The following is an 18,922-nucleotide window of genomic DNA, read 5'->3' as shown; positions in this document are numbered from 1 at the left end:
GGAGGGACTTTGGATTTTGTTCTGAGCTGGAAAACCATGGAGGATTCTAAGCAAGAGTCTTTTTAAAAGACCATGGCTGGTGTGGGGAAAGTAGGCTATTTAGATGTGTGGTTGGTGTGTGTGGAAGCCATGAGGCTGCTACACTTACCCATTATCCATCCACCCATCCACCCTCCACACAGTTATCCAATAATCTGTCCACCCATACATCATCCATAAGTTGTCCCTAACCCAGGCCAACAGACTGTGGCTTGGACCAGCATGGTGACAATTAAGAGAATGGGATGAGAAGTGCTCAGATTCCAAATCTCTTTTGAAGGTAGAGCTGGCTGAAGGATTAAATGTGGAATGGGAGGGGAAGTAAGGTAACTGCTTTTGGCCCAAGCTTTTTGGTGAATGGCGGTTTCTTTTTCCTGAGATGGGAAGCAGTGTGTTTGGGTGAGGGGAATTGGGCTCTGCTGCTTGGCCATGATAAACTTAAGATGCTTATTACAGCCACAAGTGGACACCAGTGGAGAGGGTCAGGATATAAATTTGGTCATCATCAGCTTATTGTTAGAACACAGTATAGGAAGGAATAATTTTTTCCAACTGAGAGATTAGGTAAGCCTTTTCAAAAGAGAATGCATTTGAGCAAAACTTTGAAGAATGAATATGATTTCCAAAGGCAGAGAAGGAGGAAAATAGAAGATATTTTTCATCCAAGTCTCATAGCCTTTTTCCCTGGCCTCTTGTTGAATTTAAGAAGCTGCTGATCTCTTTTCACTGGTGTAGCCACTTAGATTCTCTGTTGAAAAGGAAACCAAAGCAGATTACATACTAACTGATAAACCGAATTCTGCTATTTCTCATTGTTCACAAATTGAAAACTCACGCTAGACCATAGAGGTGCAGAATGCTAAGTGTGCGTGTGCTTCTCGCCTCTGTGTGTCTGCTGTGATTTGGGATGTGTTGATTTTGGTGTGGCGGCTGTTTGTATGCTGTCTGTCGTCTCCATTAAAGATTGAACATTTTGGGGAAGTTTTTACTTCCGCTGATACTGACTCTCAGCACTTGACTTGAACTGTTAATTTATAACTCAGTCAAGTTACAGCCACAACCATGACCGTGAGAAATTGGGACCCCTTGCTCTCTAATCACGCATGTCTCTCTCATTTGGGCATAATTCTGTCTTGATTCTTCCTGCTTTGTGTGGAAAAAATGTCATGTTTTGCCCCTCATATTTAAGTAGAATTTTAATTTAGTAGAGTATTGCTTACCTTTTTGTTTATTTTCATGATCTCTCTAAATCACAAATTTTTATCTTTTAAATAGAGAAAAATTACTAGATGTTTTGTTAGTGGGACAAAAGATTCTGCATTGAAAAAAATTGAGTCTAAGATCTTTTTAGAACTGATATAAAATTCACACTAGACATGTGTGCCATCACCTTAAAATAATCTTTATTGGTGTACCATAATATGTCTTAGTGCTGTGTATTGATGAAATGTACAAAACTTCAGCTCTTACATAAACGTTCTGCCATTTTCCTGTTTAGAAAAGAGGTGTTGCATTAACAAAAATAGTCATAGAATTTATCTCTAGGTGTGTAAAGGCTTCTAGTCTTATTTCTAGGTGCGTAAAGGCTTATTATCGGAGAAGGCAATGGCACCCCACTCCAATACTCTTGCCTGGAGAATCCCATGGATGGAGGAGCCTGGTAGGCTGCAGTCCATGGGGTCACTAAGAGTTGGACACGACTGAGCGACTTAACTTTCACTTTTCACTTTCATGCATTGGAGAAGGAAATGGCAACCCACTCCAGCGTTCTTGCCTGGAGAATCCCAGGGATGGCGGAGCCTGGTGGGCTGCCGTCTGTGGGGTCGCACAGAGTCGGACATGACTGAAGTGACTTAGCAGCAGCAGCAGCAGCAGCAAAGGCTTATTATAGTCTTCAAGGTTTTTACAATAGATTTTGTAAGAATTTGGGGTTTGGGTTTTTGTCTTGAATTGAGACCACTGCTACTCTAAACATGTTTTAAATAATTACCTTGATTTTTATAAAAATAACATAAGAATGGCTATTGATGTGTATGTCTGTGTGTGTGTATATATATAGGTTTTCAAGAAACTCCACAATTCAGGATTCTAGTATTTTTATATATACAGAGAGCATTCTAGGCAAGAAGAAAATTCTCTCAGAATATTGTCTGGATCTTACATAAACTATAGCTCTTTTCATGTGGAAAAAATACAATTACAGAAAAATACAGATCATGTAATAAACATCTAAATACAAAATAACTAAATGTTTTGAAGTTTTTCTTTAATGAATAAGGTTCACCAAGAATTTGAAGACATGTCTGCCCTCCACATCTGCCCGTTCATGCTCCTCTCTTCTTTACTTTTCAGAGGAATTTAGTGTGAACTATTTCCTTTTTTTTTTTTTTTTTCTTGTTTTACCTAATGTGGTATTATGGTGTTTGTATCACTTACCATGTTTTTAAGACCAGATCTACTTCATTCTTTTCAATTGTTGTGTAGAATTCTTTCATAAGAATTTGACACATTTGTTCTTAATAAGAGTTATTTATATGTTCTGAATTCTTGCTTGTCTGTTAACATAGGCTCCAAATATCCTTCCGCTTGTTAGGCGGTTGTTCCTTGCTGCCCAGCTTTTTGTCTTTCGCAGGGAGCTTTCCTGAGCCTGTCCTTAAGCTTCCATAGTACTTTGATCCACTGAGTCCTTACACTACAGCAGGGTGCCTTATGTGGTAGTTTCCCACCCATGGAGTTGATGGGAGACTGAATTTTATTTCTTTTTGCTCCAGAGGAGCTAGGAAACTAGTGAGTTGAATAAGCAGCCTTAAATGTTGGTATAGTCTTTTTCAATCAAGCCAGTGTCTAGATCATTAGTGAATATTCTTGGGTTTTGATTTCTCTTGCTATAATAATGGGTGTGATGCTTCTCAATAGCTGGCTCTCTCCCAGGGATATCAGGTGGGTTGGTTGCTCTATTAATTTAGAACACTTTGCATTCTGAGATTTCTTTAGGAAAGTTATGTGTGTGTGTCGGGTTCTTTTTATTTGTGGTACTTTCAGAATCAGAGATATATAATAAGGCTTTCTGCTGAAGTGTTGGAATCCAGTGTCTGCCAGTAAAGGCACATTAATTGCAAAGCTTTATTTTTGTTTGTAAAACATTGAATTAATGTGTGAGCTAAGACTTAAATCAAGAAAACAGATTAAAAAAAAATCTCCCAGTGTTGTTACTCTTGAGTTCATGGTTATTTAAGAGTTTACCCTCTTTGGATATCTGTTACTATGAAATCTGTTTTTCATTTTTTAGAGGGACAACTTTAAACAAAATTATCATAGAATAATAGTGACAAAAGCCTTATTGACACAAGTGACCATTTTTATTAATAGTACCTTCAACCTGTGTATGGTCAGCCCAAATATATCATGATTGCAGAGCGAAGTTACTGATGAGGCATTCTTTTACAGGAAACGTGTCAGAATGAGTTGGGTTGCCTCTGAGGAAACCTGGTATCCATTCAGGCTGCACACACTTAGTGAGCCCATTACTATGTGTGTGGTATGCGCGGTTTTAGGCTTTGGACATCCAGTGCTGAATTGTGTGGAGGTTCACTCCAGGTGGGAAGCAGTCAGGAAAGGAACACGTGAACTGTCAAGTTGATTCTGAGTCCTGTGCAGAAGATGAAAAGGGGACTAATCCTGCAGAGGGAGCTGTAGCTAGCTCAGTATTGATTCACCCAGAGCCTGGTGGTGCCTCCAGGGGGGAGGGTTCAGGAAGAGAGAAAGCCTTGTTTAAAACAGATGGAAGTGTGGCATGGCCATTCACTCATTTTCCAGCACATTTATTGAGCATCCATGCTACGTCTGGAAATGCTCTGGAAACCTGTGATCAGGAGTGAACAAGAAAAGTCTCTCTGTTCAGGCAGTTTACATTCTGAAAGCGGAAGCCTAACCTAAACAAGAAGAATAATGAGAAGGCTGGTGCACTGCAGGTAGGTTGGGAGGGCAGGAGGCAGTAGGACACATTTAATGAAAACAGACTGTCAAAGGATCAGTTTTGAAGACATCTGTAAGATATCCAGCCAGTTTTTACTTTAGAGTGTCCATTTCCCCCATTTTAATGTATTTTCCCATACACAGAGTCTGTTGTATTAAAACCTCAAACATAATTTCATTGTCTTAACAAAATCCATCATGAGTCCTAGGCTTCTGGAGACAGATTATTACCTTCCCAGAAGGTAATCTTTTCAGAGTTGAAGTGAAATATGGTAACATGTTTTTTGGGAGGGTTGAAGAAAAGAGAGATGATGTACCTCAATTGTGTTTGCAAGAGTATAAAATAATATAGCTCTTTTTATGCAGTGTGAAAAAAACTGGTGTGGAACTAATAACTCTTAAGTTTATATTTGGAAAGCTGAGACCTGATAGATAATATATCAAATTGGTATATAACTTCCTTGGTAACACACAGTTTGAGTTTCAAAGTATCGTAGCTACATCAGGAGACATATTACATAGGAAGAATATTTATTTGCAACACCAGAATTTTTCATGAACTCCAGAAAAGGAAAAGCAAAACGCAGCATCTTTGTTCATTTATCTTTATCCAATTATATCTACATAATGTCTGTTAAAAATCAGTGATACTTAATATCTGAGATGTTGAGGGTGCTTCTTTTTTTTTTTTTTTGGCAGGGTGGAAAGCTTTATTTTTTAAGATCAGTTTTAGGTTGACAGCAAACTTAGCACAGAGTTGCGCCTGGCCCCACGCACGCACAGCTTCCTCCGCTGTCGGCATCCAGCACCAGAATGGTGCTACAGCTGATACACCTGCACTGACATGTCCTTGTCACCCAAAGTCCACGGTCTAAGTCGGGGGTCAGCCTTGGTGGTGTACATCCCGCGGGCTTTGACAAATGTGTAATAACACTCATCCACCATTGTAGTATCACACAGAATAGTTTCACTGCCCTGACCACCCTCTGTCCTTGGTCTGTTTATCCCTCCATTCCTTCATAAGCCCTGCAAACTGCTATCTCCATAGTTTTGCCTTTTCCAGAATGTTATATAATTGAAATTATGTAGGGTATAGTCTTTTCAGATTGGCTTCCTTAACTGAGTAATGTGCATTTAAGACTCATCTGGGTCTGAATTTTCGTGGTGTGATAGCTCATCTTAGTGTGAAATGATACTCCGTGGTCTGTATGTCCCACAGCTTATTTACCTGCTAAAGGACATCTTGGTGCTCTCAGGTTTTGGCAGTATAAATAAAGTTGCTGTCAACATCTGTGTGCATGTTTTTGTGTGCATGTGGGTTTTCTGCTCCCATGGGTGAATACCAAGGAGTGTGATTGCTGGATTGTGTAGTAAGAGAGTATATTGAGTTTGTGTGTGTGTGTGTGTTTTAAATACAGTCAGACTGTCTTCCAGAGGTTTGAATTTGCAGCAGTGAGGAATGAAAACTGTTGCTCTACATCCTTGCCAGCCTTTGATGCTGTAAGTGTTTTAAATTTTGGCCACTGATAAGTATGTATTGGTATCTCATGTGTTGTTTTAATTGGCAGTTTCTTAATGACATATGTTGAGCATCTTTTCATTTCTATATTTTTTTCTATCTGTAGATCTTAATTTCCTTCTGTATATCTTCTTTGCTGAGGTGTCCAGATCTTTTGCCCATTGTTTTTAAAAGTTCGGTTGTTCATTTTCTTATTGTTGAATTTTAAGAGTTCTTTATATATTTTGGGTGACAATTCTTTATTAAGTATGTCTTTTGCAGATATTTTCTCCTAGTATTTGGCTTGTTTGTCTTCTCATTCTCCTTAACAGTATCCATTGCAGAGCAAATCTTTTTAATTTTAATGAAGTCCAGCTTATTAATTACTTCTTTCATGGATTGTGCCTTCCATGTTGTATCTTTTGAAAAGTCATGTCAAACCCAAGGTACCTGGATTTTCTTATGTTATCTTCTAGAGGTTTTATAATTGTGTGTGTGTGTGTCTGTCTGTCTGTCTATCTGTCTTTATTTTCTAGTTGAATTGCTAAGTAAAAGTAGTACCCCTTAAATTATGTCCTGCGCTTTACATGTGGGGTGATATGATCTGCTTAAAGTTACAAAGATAAGTAAGGTCAAGATTGAGTTTTGAGTTCACTTGGCGTTTCCGCTGTTACCTTTAGAAAAGTCATTGGGACCTGAATGCTTAGGTCATTCTTTTATGAAAATGGTTGTTTCCTCTTTCTGAAAGGAAGAGTTTTGTTACAGTCTTTTCTTCCATGGATCTTGGAGTGAATGGTCACAGAAAGGAAGTACTTAAACCATGCATATATTGGTAAAATCTTTCAAGATTTAATGGAATATTTTTTCCACAAAGTGCTCTTGTGTTTCTTGATTGATACGTTTATCCAGCCATTTTTTAATGAAATTGCCACTACCTGAGGTCTGACGTCATGCTGTTGAGGAGTTTGCTGGCTTGTGACTGTGTTTCCTTGATCTTTAAAACCAAAGCTTTATAATTATGAGGCTCCATTTCTGTAAGGAAGACTGAAAGATTCACTGTTTCTGCTTTTAGTTTTAATGCTGTGCATATTTCTGCTGACATTCTATTATTTACTTTCTAAGACAGGACAATTCTAGATCTTCATGTCTTAAAATATACACTTTCAAATGACAATAAGCTGAACCTGAGTGAGGAAATGGTTTATACTGTGCTTAGTTTTATCTTAATACATTTTAAAGCATGTTATGGAATTTGAATTCAAGTTAGTTAATGCTATTCATGAGCATCTATCAAACTCACAAGCATTTTCACAGATGAATATGCATAATATAGGGCATAAAGAACATTATTCAAATGGCTGAAAAGAAAAAAAATTAGGACTCGAAGGAATATTCCTAATTTCTCTCAAACTCATGTTGTTTCATTTTGGGGGACCTCCTATTTCACATTTTAGATGTTCTTAAAATATCTGCATAACTGTCTGAAAGACTAGAAGATTAGAAAGAAAAATGATTAAATGAGTGTGCTGCAGTTCTAGAGATACCAAATCATTTTTTCATCTCTTAAAAGAAGAAAGTCTAGTTTGTGAATATTTCATTTGTAAAATTGACTGTACTGCATAACCAGTGTTTGAGTTCATTGGAGATAAACACCCATGTTGGTATAGTAAAATCCCATTTTTACATAATGCTTTAATGGAAATGGCAGTTTTATGAAAGGAAAATGACTAGTAAAAATCTGAATGATGCTTACGAGCTTTTACATCATTTTTATTGGGATTTTTGTATATTCTAATTCATTAATACAAGAGAAAAGGAGAACACTAACATAGTTTATTTCCTGTAGTTACTCAAATCAAATAGAATTTGTTTTCAGTAAAATTCTTGAATTGTCTGGAGGGTGGGTTGAAGGGTTGGCCTGTTTTTACAGAATGTCTTGATTTTTTCACATTAGACTTTGCTGTTTTATCAGTGACGTTGTTCACTTGCCTATATTTTTAGTATTGTTTCCTCTAGATTTTTTTTAAAAAAAGGCCTACATAAGCCCAAGAAGTCTCTAATACTTTTGTTGAGGGAGAAATCTGAGATATTTATTTATTCTGCTTATTTATTGCAAATAATGTTTGTTTTTTAATAGTTTAGACTATCTTTTAAATGAATCATATAGGTTAAAATATTATTTAGATTGCTGTGTAATAGGTTAACCAGTGGAGTTTCCAGAAGCAGATTAGTGTCCACAGTTAAATTTGCTTAATTTTTGTGGACTACCTAGAAGAAAAGGTCACTGCAAAGGATAAATGCACTTAAATTTATCCCTGACTCTGATTTATGAGGCAGCAGGAGGAGGAAGGGACAGGAGAAACTGAGTTGGAAACGAGTATTCTTAATTTCATCACAGTGAAATCTCACCAAATCCCTGTTTTCTGCTTAGTATACTTCAAACCACCTTAGAAAAAGCTGTTTTTTTGGCAGGGTGGGGTGGTGGATGTGGATTTGTGGGCTCTTATGAATTCTTGGCATTCTGATCTGAAGATGCTTCCATGTTCTTGAGGCAGAATTTTGTTGAAATGAACAGATTTCAGCTTGTATCTAGAAAGCTTTAAGGCCTGGTGGATTATGAATCACATTCAAATTGTCAATGAGAGTACTGTTCCCCCGTAGGCTTTGTATTTGGAAGCTCACCTTTTTTCAGATGTCTACATTTTTTCAATCTGTTTTCTCCTCCTTTCCCCCCAAGCAGTGTGGGGCCATTAGAGCTGGAGCTATGCTTATGTGGAGTTCTTGTAGTGGGCCCTTTTTATGTGAGGGCCAAAGAATGTATGTACATGGTGATCGTGCCCGTGTAGGTCTGAGCTGTGTTTGTGTGCTTGTTTAATAGCTTTGACTCCAGGAAACCAGAGTTGTGTTTGGTTTGGTTTTTGTTTTGTTTTTTTTTTTTTTACCATTGCTGAAGTGATACCATTTCAAGCAGAGACTTACTGGGAGAAAACTTCCTCCATCTTCATTCTGAGCCAGACTGCGTGTGTTGGGGATTAGAAAAGGGTGGAGCCCTGGATAATCCCGCATAAAGGTGCTGCCTTCAGCACCAAGTGTCCTGTTTCTCCCTGGAGGCCAACAACTTGATCCAAGGATGAAGCATGGTCAGCACCTGGCTTTCCCTCACTGTAGCTGCAAATCCCCTGGAGCCACAGGGTGCCCACCCTCAGTAAGGGGGTGACGTAGCTTGTAGGGAGAGGCTTTGTGTGGTGGAGTCAGTAGGGGAGACGGAACGCCCCACGTCTGGCCACAATTGGACCTGGAGAATGCCCCCCTCTCGTGGCTTCCAGTTTGGCTGCCGGAGGGTCAAAGGCAAGGCTTATGGGAAAGGTAAGCAAATGGAGAAATTGTTATTAGGCATTTCATTTTTTATTTTTTTACTCGCCACGTGGCTTGTAGGGTCTTAGTTCCCCAACCAGGGATTGAACTATCACCCTCAGCAGTGAAAGTCTGGAGTCTTAACCACTGAACCACTGGGAAATTCCCTAGCCATTTCATTCTTGAAGGTGTCATTGCTCAAAGAATGGAAGTAGCTTTTAGTGTAAGTAACTACAAAACTATAGATAATCCAGTAGTATGGTAGTTCCTGCTATAACATGATATATGCATTCCTAAAAATCGCCATCCTGTACAAAATAGCACAAAAGACCATAAGACTTAAGAGGAAGGAACAAGGTTAGATGCGTAACACTCAAAAGCTTTGTTGGTCAGAGACACACATAAAGATGGGAACCTAATATAAGCAGAAGCACAGTTTAGCACACATTAAATGGCTCAGAAATAGATAAATACTGTAATAAATATGATACTTTACCATGAAAAGCTGACGTTTGCCCGTGGAAGTGGTCGCTGGAAGGGTGACAGTTTGTGAGGGCCGCGGGGTGAGCCCGCATAGCTGGTAGTGATGGAGATGTGTGCACTTGTGTGTTTTCTGTATCTCTCTGCCATTCAGTTCAGCTGGATGTTGTTTTCTGTGATCATTTAGCGTTTCTTGCAGACAAATCACACATAAGCAAATGTGAAATTCATTTTATGCTCAGATTGTCCCCCTAATATGCACATCAATCACATTGAAACAGATTCACATTTTCAAAATAAGCTTTCTAGCAGAACTGGCTGTAGTTTATTTTATTTTGGAATTGAGTCTCTTTTCCTTTCTTTCTTTTCACCGTTATTGATTTCTTAATTTATATTTGTTAAGCCCATATCAGATTGATTTTTCATACCCGGAGTACCTCCAGAGGCGAGAAAGCAGCCTGAGATTTTAATTTTGCTGGTGGTAATCCACGAGGTAGTTTCCTCCTTGGTGAAGGACTCTCAGTCAGTCAATCTCAATCTCTCAACCCCTGCCCCCATCCCTTCACTAGATGCCGGGCACTGTGTCGGAGATGTGAGAACTGGTACGGTATCATTCTTGCCCTCAGAAGCTCAGAGTCTCACTGAAAAATGTTCGAGGCACAGATGTAAATATCTGTGTTGCGGATCTTCTTACAGAGCAGATGAACCAACTATGTATTTCTTAGTTTGTGAGCACAGGGGCACATATACCTCCCTACCCCATCTCTGAATTCCCTGTGAACGTAAAGATAGGAGTAAAGAGCTTGCCTGGAAGACGCACAAAGACACCTTTGCTGTACACAGTGAAAAGATGTAAATTTGAAAAGGGGTTGAAAAGGACCTAAGAGACATTATAGTTCAACCCTCCCACCTGACTCCTTTATAAACCTTACGGGTCAGGTTTCAGAGAAGTTTCAGAGTAATGTGAGTAGTATGATCCCATTTTTGTTACCCCCCCCCACACACACTCATGTATGCATGTACAGTTTGTGTAAGCACAGATGCTGTGGATGGATCTCCCACAGTGTTAATATTAGTTACCTCAAGGGACAGGGGAAAGCTTATTAACTTCCTCTTTATACATCTTTTATTATTGTTTGGCTTGTTTTGAGAAGCATGTTTTACTTTTTTAATTAAAAAATCTAATAAAGTAGAAAATGAATAAATAATAATAAAAAATACCCTTAGGGCACCGAGCTTTGTTTCAGTCTTCCAATACCCTGGGTAGTTAAAAGCGAATGCACTGTTGTAGGTGTGGGCTGCCCCACAGGACTCTGACCTTGCTGTAGCATCACTGTATTGTGTGTGCTGGGGGTTATTGTTTGCAGACCACTAACACTTGGAAGTCTGCTGCCTTCGGCACTCTGCCTTTGATCATCATTTTGGACCCAAGTCTCGTTCTTCACCTTCTCTCTGTTAGATTTCATCTGGTCACTGTGGAAATCAGTGTTCAGCATAGGTTAAGAGCTGGCCTTGGACTCAGGCTGCCTGGTTGCAGACCCTCACTACCACTAACTACCATGAAAATTTTAGGCAAGTGGTACGTTCTCCCAAGCCTCAGCGTTCTTGTCTGGCAGTAAAGTTGTGAGGTATCAGGGAGACCCTGTCTGCTGGAATACTCACTAGGCCAGGTGCCTGGTGGTGTGACGAGACCGTGGTGGATTTTAGCTGTCACTGTTTGTGCGTCAGCCTCAGCCCATCTCGCCTGTGTGTCATGATGAAATGATCATGGGTCAGCCGCGTTCCACATCTGTCCTGACCCCGTACCATAAATCAGTCTTTCATCCGCGTGGTCCTCATGGAATCCCCAACCAGTCCCTGTCTCATTCTGCAGGTCCTTTCACCGATGTTGTCACCACCAACCTGAAGCTTGGCAACCCGACAGATCGAAATGTGTGTTTTAAAGTGAAGACCACGGCACCACGTAGGTACTGCGTGAGGCCCAACAGTGGGATCATTGATGCAGGGGCCTCGATTAACGTATCTGGTAAGTTCTGAGAATGAAGGCCTGAAGGGTGGGCTAAAAAGGCTCCCTAGAGGCAGTGGGGTCTCTGCAAGCTTGTGTTTGCAGTATAGCAAAGGAAGATGGTAGGCATCTCCCCCCAGCTCCCTACCCTCTGATTAAGAATCTCGGTGGGTCGCACTCACCTATTGTTTTTCCATAATTAATGCCTCTTTAGTTTAATGCTTACAGCCTTTGTGCCTCAATAGTTAGAGCAAAATTAAAGTGCTAACATCAGACTTTACTTGAGAATGAGTTGGGTTTTCACTCCCTTGAAATTAAATCTGCCCTTTGGCAATAAATAAAAAAAGGGCTAAACAAACTTAATTTTACTTTGTGGGAGAAAGCTAAATGGAGTTATTTTCTTATTTAAGCTAAATGATTTCTGACATTAAGCTCATGTCATTTCCAATGATTGGTAACTGCACTTTACTGATTGTGAAAAGCTAAGGGAGATGAAGGCTGAGGAAATTGGAATGTATTCAAGGGTGCAAGTTTTGTGCATGTCTGATGGGTTTTTTCCCCCCTTCTGTCTGAGAGTGCATTTATTTTCCAGAGTCCAACTTTTGAAAAGATGCTGGTAGAGTGCCCAAACTGAGAATTGGATTTCAGAATTAAGGAGATGTAAGCGATGGGTTTGAGTTTAAATGTATTTTAGAAATGGAATAAACTTTGAGCTCATTAGGACTTGTGGATCCAGCAGTGCCTTTTGTATTTGTGGAGGAGCTCTTGGGGAGTGTGTGTTAATCCTTCAAATATCAGGAGACTGTCACCAAGGGCTCTGAGGCATCATTAGAAGCTACTCCTCATTTGAAATGGGTATCTGGCTGACTTTTTTCCTGATGGATTTTGATTGTGATACATTTGGCTATTCATTTGACACCTGAAAGAAAATGACTCACCTCTTTGGAAAGATATAAGGTGTTTCATTATCTCGTGGTTTCTGTAGACTTGTTCCCTGCATCCTCTGGGTTCTCTCATTAGGGTGCGCCCACACTGGCTGTACCCCTGCGTGTTTCTCTCTGCGGCTGCAAGACCTGATTCGGACTCTCGAATCAGGTTATTATCCAGGAGGAATCAGGAGGGTGGGAGCCAACACTTGCTGAGGATCTCTTATGTGCTGGGTCTGCACACGTATTATCTCATGTGATTTCTGTTACCTGCCCAGTGTGGAATGCATTGTTACCCCGTTGTACCAGAACGACTCCGGTGGCCACAGGCTCACAAAGCTGGCCGGTGACAAAACCAAGATGTAGATCCTGCTTGTCTGGCTCTAGTCCCCAAACCTTCTGCACTGTAGCTCACTGGTCAGGGAGGGGGACCCAGGATATTGGCATTTCAGCATTCCTTGAATTCATGTGGTTTGCATTTTTCTGTTGAAATCAAGGGCAACTGATGTTTTTTATTCTCTTTTTAAAGTTGACTTCTTTTTTACCTCTTGATTTCGTTGCCCATGACATATTTAAGCACAGTTGTCAGTAGATGAGACTTACCCAGTTTTCACAGTAAATTTGGGGCAGCAACATCGTTTTCTGAATAAAATAGTCTCAACAGGAAGATGTACAGTGTAGGTGTGCCTTCTGATATTAAATATGAAAGGGTGAGCATAAGTGTATCTCTTTCAGAAAGATTTACCCCTCCCCCATCAGAGGAGGGGTTTTTAAAGTAATAACTAACCCTGGGCATTTGTTTTGATTTATGATTGTCTGCTAAGGAAGACCAAGATTTTGTGGTTGTGGCCTTCCTTTTGCAGATAAGAAGGAAAGGTTCAGGGGGTGGGGGGTGGGGTAATCATCCAGAGGCACGTGGTGATGATGGCAGAGCTGGTAGTGGAAGCCAGGTGTCTGTCCTGATCCAGTGACTCTTTGGTGACACCAACTGCCTCAGCAAGGAGGTCACACCAGTCAATCTTAAAGGAAATCAACCCTGAATATTCACTGGAAGGACTGATGCTGCAACTCCAGTACTTTGGCCGCCTGATGTGAAGAGCTGACTCATTGGAAAAGACCCTGATGCTGGGAAAGATTGAGGGCAGGAGGAGAAGGGGACGACAGAGGACGAGATGGTTGGATGGCATCAGTGGACATGAATTTGAGCAAATTCCAGGAGATGGTGAAGGACAGGGAAGCCTGGCGTGCTGCAGTCCATGGGGTTGCAGAGTCGGGTACGACGTAGTGACTGAACAAAACAACTGCCTCAGCAGTGTCAGGGGATGGCCCCGCTTACAAGTAAATATAAAACAAAATACCTTGGCTCTCAGAGTATCATTTACTTGGGAAAAAAAGCAGTTGAATAACAAAATGTCCTTGTGTTTGCAGGCCTTCCTTCTAATGAGACAAGATTATGCTCACACGTGAGAAAGGGCCCCTTTGTTTTCATTTGGTGTGTGTTGGCCTCAGTGCTGAGGTGCACCTGGGTGAAGCCTGATTCCGTTGCCTTTCCGGGACAGCTTCACCCGTTGGCACCGGAGGCCAGCCTCCGCTTGCTGGGGTTTTGTGTGCTGAGGGGCCACTGTGTTGTTTATTAGACGGCCGTGTCTGGGGGCAGAAAGCATTGTAGTTTTTCAAGGGTTCTCTTACAGTACAGCCAGGTGATGGCGTCCTGGTGAGAACGTGGAGTTCCCGGTTCCTTCAGCGGAGGGCCTCTCCTCAGGAGGAGGAGGACGCCAGCAGTGGGCAGTGCAGAGGGTTCAAGGCCAGCTTCCCTTCCGTGGGCACGCGTGGCTGAGCTGGATTGCACCCACTCTACTCAGAGATGAGGAGACCTGGGTGCAGAAACCTGAGAGGAAACCCAATCCCTGCTGTTGAGCCTGTTGGCCGGTCTTTGGCCAAAACTAACCTCTGAAGGTTCTAGTTTTCTCATTCGTAAGATGGAGGGAATGGTATTCATGTTACTAGTGCTGCAGAATTTTAACTGGAAGTGTGGTACAAGACTGGGGTTGCATTTTCTTCCACTAACTTTGACAAAGATTGGCTGGTTTCTGTTGAAGGTGGGTTGTACATATCTGAATTGCACTTTTAGAAATACATCAGTTTGATGCATTTAACTAATTTATGGAATTTTTCTAATTCTAATTCAAGAAATTTTTGTTTTTCTTCTTTATGTAATATGCATTTGTTTATAGTGAAAAGTCACTAGGGTAGGTTTTCACATATGAAAAGGAGGTCATCAGGTCAACTGAAAATAACTAGCAGTGTTGCCCTGTCTACACAGAACGTCGCAGCATACCGTCCAGGGAAGTTGTTCTTTCCCCATTTCTGAAAACCCTAATAGCTATTAGGAAAGGTTATAAATCATTCTTAGAAAAGGGGAGCAAGCAGGGAGAGAAAGAAGAGGAGGAGGATGGTATCTGGAGCTGGTCAGAGAGACTGCGGTTTTGAAGGCTTGCAGGTCGGGTTTTTATGGGGGACTGAGACGTTCTAGCTGTCTGATGTCTTTCAAGATGTACCCTGTGAACCTTTTCTCCGCCGTCAGCTTAATCTGATCCTCGGGACCTCACATTCTGCATCAAAAGTCTTGGCTCTGACCTGTTTTATTTTCTTCAGAAAGTGGCACTTTCTGTCTCGTACTGGGGTCCTTAAACGGAACAAATCCCCATGTTATAAACTCGCGTGGTGAAGTTACAATTGGAAACTGGTATGAACTGAGCTTTAAGTGCCATAGCTGGAAACTTATGGACTTCCCAGCGGGCTGTTGTGGGGTCTAGTCACCCGAGTCTCTGAGTGAGTCCTTCTCTTTGCCCTTTAGATGAGGGTGGGTCCTCCTTTCTTCTCTTTCTGATTGCCCCATCAGGGTCTTGTCTGCTGGATGAGGCAGTGCAGTGGGTGGGAGGGTGCTGGGTGCTTTGTGTTTGCATTAATTGGCCCAGAATGCCATGGTTTTGGCCCCTTGCTCCTTGACACACACCATCTACTAGAGATAGTTTTGAATTATTCAAATCTGGACCTCAGCAAAATAGGCACACTTAAATGGAGATTGGAGAAGAGGAGATTGGATTTTTTCCCCCAGAGATTTTAAATGCAAGGAAAATAGAACTTTTTGAATTAATGAATTGTTTGAAGCAGTGGGGGGTCTCTCCATTTGTTCTAGCTTTACAAAATTAAATCTGTTTTCTGAACTGTCTGGTGGGGAAATATTTTTAAGGTAGATAATTTCTGAAAGTGTCTTTGTGGTAAGCTGTTAGTGGTTGTAGGGTTTTTTTTTAATACTGTAGTTTAATAACGAGGGAGTTTTCCATTAATATTCCAAACCATGTTTGCCAGCAGATACAGCAGGTGAAGTGGTAAAATTATGGGCCATCAAAAATACTTACACTTCCTGTAATATGATATTAAGTTTAATATTTTTATCACCTTCACTGAATTCTAATTTCACTAAAGTAGCAAGCGCGCTTCCATTTGCAGTTCAATTATGCACATTGGTTGCCTATGTACCAAGCAAATTAAAAATGCAAAATATCTGTTTGGCGGGGTGGGCCTTGGAAAGAGTCGGTAAAGATACCAGTATTTAGGTACAGATACACTTTACTAAGTGTACCCTGGGAATCAAAAGTGGATTGAAGACAAACAGACACAAGTCTTCTGGTGTCTGAATCTGTATTTTAAATTCAAAGAATTCAGGAACAATGTTCATTCCTGACATATAGCCCTTTTCAGCACTTACTTCAATCACATTTAAAGCACAGAGTTCTTCCAGTAAAATCCAGAGGACAGAGAATGAATATCAGCAGCTCTTCTTGGATGGAATCACTGGTCAATTAATGTAATTGGGTAGGATCACAATTGATAATTAATCCTCCTAAGATTTTGCTGACTCAGTTTAGTGGAGCGGCCCGCTTGCCGTGGACCAGCCAACCTTGGGTGGCAGCTTTTAGGTGATTAGCACCAGAGTCTAAGCCCACTGCCCTTAGAGAAGGAAGTCAGGCATCCGTCTGTCAAGTGCTGATAGCAGGAGCTGTATTTGGGGGGTTCAGGCATCTTAACAGCATCATTGTTCGTGTGATCATCTGCTTTGGAAGTCTCTGATAAGCGAAACCTTGTTATAGATGGTTTTCATGAATCAGGGTTATTACTCTCAGATAAGAACAACTCAGAGTCGTACTTACAAGATGTCTTTAATCTTTTTCCCCAGTTGAGATTCTGGTTTTTTTAAAAAGAGGGGGGAGTAGATTACCAATAAAAATTTAGCTTAATCGTGCTTTTAATGGTTTCTTTAAAAGTTTACTATAATTTTTAAGTTTCTTAAGAAGAACCCCATGTTTCACTTTTTGTGAGTTTAACACAGTTTACTTATTCTTTCCATTTTAAAAGATGATGGTCAAGAGGGTTTATCCAAGTACATTCAGTCCACCTCACTTAGACAAAGTAATGTCAGCTCTTACAGTGTGGCCAAGGAGCAGAAACCAAGCCCAACTTGGGAGCAGCCAAAAGTCATGTTCCTGTCATTGATGGCAGCTCCCTGCACATTGATACACCTGGGCTTCTAACCTTAACTCTACTGTTTATACCCTTACTTTAGACTCTCTGTTAACCTATTCTGATGTCCAGCCCATCACAGAATGAAAGGGAAGAGCTGTGAGAGGTGGCCACAGTGAAGGCCTGGACAGGAACACTCCAGAGGACAAGTATGGGAGAGATAACAGGGGTCTGAAATTAACCCCAGCCTCAGGACAAACCTTTCTTCCTGCACAGTGGCCCTGGCATGTGGTTCAGATTAAGACAGATGTAATGTGAGTTGATAATCAGAACATCAGAGTACTCAGGAAAGGCTATGTGGGATTCCATTAGAAAGCATTAATGGAGATAGGAAAGTGCGTTGGAATTTTGAAAATAGATGTGCATTTTAAAAGATATTTATGAAAGGGAGTGAGTGAGCCATGTTCTTAGGCGTGTATATGATGCACCTCATTTCCAGCAGTATTGGGGTACATTTGTACTGTAAACACTGCACAGATAAGTTAATCAGACTCTGAAGAGTTTGTTATCTAAAATGATCTATACTGAACCGGAAGATCCTTTAGAGAACGCAAAGACAATTCCGTGTCAACTAATTTATAAGTAGATAAGATTAATTACCCACTAGACTCATAGTTCCATCCATGGGTCCCTGAATAGGCAGAAGTCCAGGAAATTAGTCTTGTTTTCAACATTTTGAGCATCCTGAAGGAAATGATAAATTTATTCCTGATAAGGGCACCTAGTCTAACTAAAATGTCTGATTCCTTTGCTTTAGGCTAGAATTCTGTCACCTCATTGCGGTAACACTGGTTATTATAAGCTGTTGACAGAGTTCTGGTTTGTCTCTGATCAGTTTCCAAAAAAGTGGAGCAGTGACTTCATTATGACGTTGTAAATGCAGTTTGGTAGACGACAGTTTGACAGAGGCATAAAAGCGAAGAGATAGTGAGAGGACAGTGGTGATAACAAGTTTAGAAACCGGGACTTCCCTGGTGGTCTAGTGGTTAAGACTCTGCCCTACCACTGCAGGGGATGTGGGTTCAATCCCTGGTCAGGGAACTAAGATCCCGCATCCTGAGGCCAAAAATAAAAAAAAAAAACAGCAAATTGTGGCCTCCAAAAAAAAAAAAAAGTTTAGAAACCATTGTCTTAAACCAGGAGATGAAGAGTGAGTGTGGGAAAGGGGAGCCTGTGGGAGAGCTCTGTATGGGTGGTGTCCGCTGACAGTAAGTCCAGTAAGGACGAGAGGGTGAGACGGCCTTCAGGGGTGCTTTCAGCCCACCTTCTCCGGGCGTGGGTCCTGGACCACCAGCAGCAGCAGCTGGGAACCCGTCACCCCACCCCAGACCTGTGCAATCAGAAGCTGGAGGTGGGACCCTGCCACCTGTGTTCTAACACACACTCCAGGTAGGTCTGCTGCAAGCTGAAGTTGGAGACCCCCTCGTGACAGTCAGACTAGTAGAAGGTTCAGAGTCAGAGAAAGCCCAAGAAGGTATGGCATACTGAGATGCGAGTAGGGCAGGTGGACCACGAGGGATGTGCCAGCCGACTAAGGCCAACGGGGTCAGAGGCGCCGTGGAGAACACCTGGGGGTGTGGGCGTGGCCGGCGCCCTGTGCACACCTGTTGGACCAGCAGCGTGAACAATTGTTGGATCATATCAGGAAACTGAGAGAACGAGACTGTGGACATGGATTGATTGTCTTTTACTTGGGAAATAGTTTTTTTTCGTTTGAGGACTATCAAGCTGGTGAGCCGGGTACTTGGGGGAGATGGAATATGTGGGTTACAGGGGCTCTGAGAGAAACTGGGAGGAGGTGGGAGATCTGGGAGGAGAAACCTGGATGTTGGAGGAGGCCTGCACTGAGATGGTGGTCATGTAAACAGGAGAGAGGCATGTTAAAGATAAAATTCTGAGATTAAAAAATAATAATAAAGCAGTTGCCAGGGTGCCTTGTTAAGCTTTTGTTCATGTGCTCTGTTGCCGTTATAATGCAGATGAAAGTGATCTGTGACTTGCCCCGGTTCTCATAAGCTTTTATGCAGCATTTAATGAAGTCATTTCTCCGAGGTGTGTGCG

At 41.4% G+C, this 18,922-nt stretch overlaps 1 protein-coding gene across 2 annotated transcripts in view; it reads left to right on the top strand.

The window, feature by feature from the left end:
• VAPB (VAMP associated protein B and C) overlaps positions 1-18,922 on the top strand; it is a 52,923-nt gene that overhangs the window by 13,447 nt on the left and 20,554 nt on the right. Inside the window, exons 1-2 of one of the 2 annotated variants that reach the window (XM_019972130.2) lie at positions 8,525-8,878; positions 11,220-11,372. In XM_019972130.2, coding sequence (XP_019827689.1) covers positions 8,815-8,878; positions 11,220-11,372 — 217 coding nt within the window. In that variant the 5' untranslated portion in view covers positions 8,525-8,814. Of the gene's footprint in view, positions 1-8,524; positions 8,879-11,219; positions 11,373-18,922 lie in introns of those variants that run through there. The other variant, XM_019972131.2, reaches the window with a different exon arrangement.

The sequence above is a fragment of the Bos indicus genome, chromosome 13 (genome assembly GCF_029378745.1).
Source record: "Bos indicus isolate NIAB-ARS_2022 breed Sahiwal x Tharparkar chromosome 13, NIAB-ARS_B.indTharparkar_mat_pri_1.0, whole genome shotgun sequence".
NCBI classification, from domain to species: Eukaryota; Metazoa; Chordata; class Mammalia; order Artiodactyla; family Bovidae; genus Bos; species Bos indicus.
Note: the sequence above shows the minus strand (reverse complement) of the source record. Positions and strands in the feature narration are given on the sequence as shown.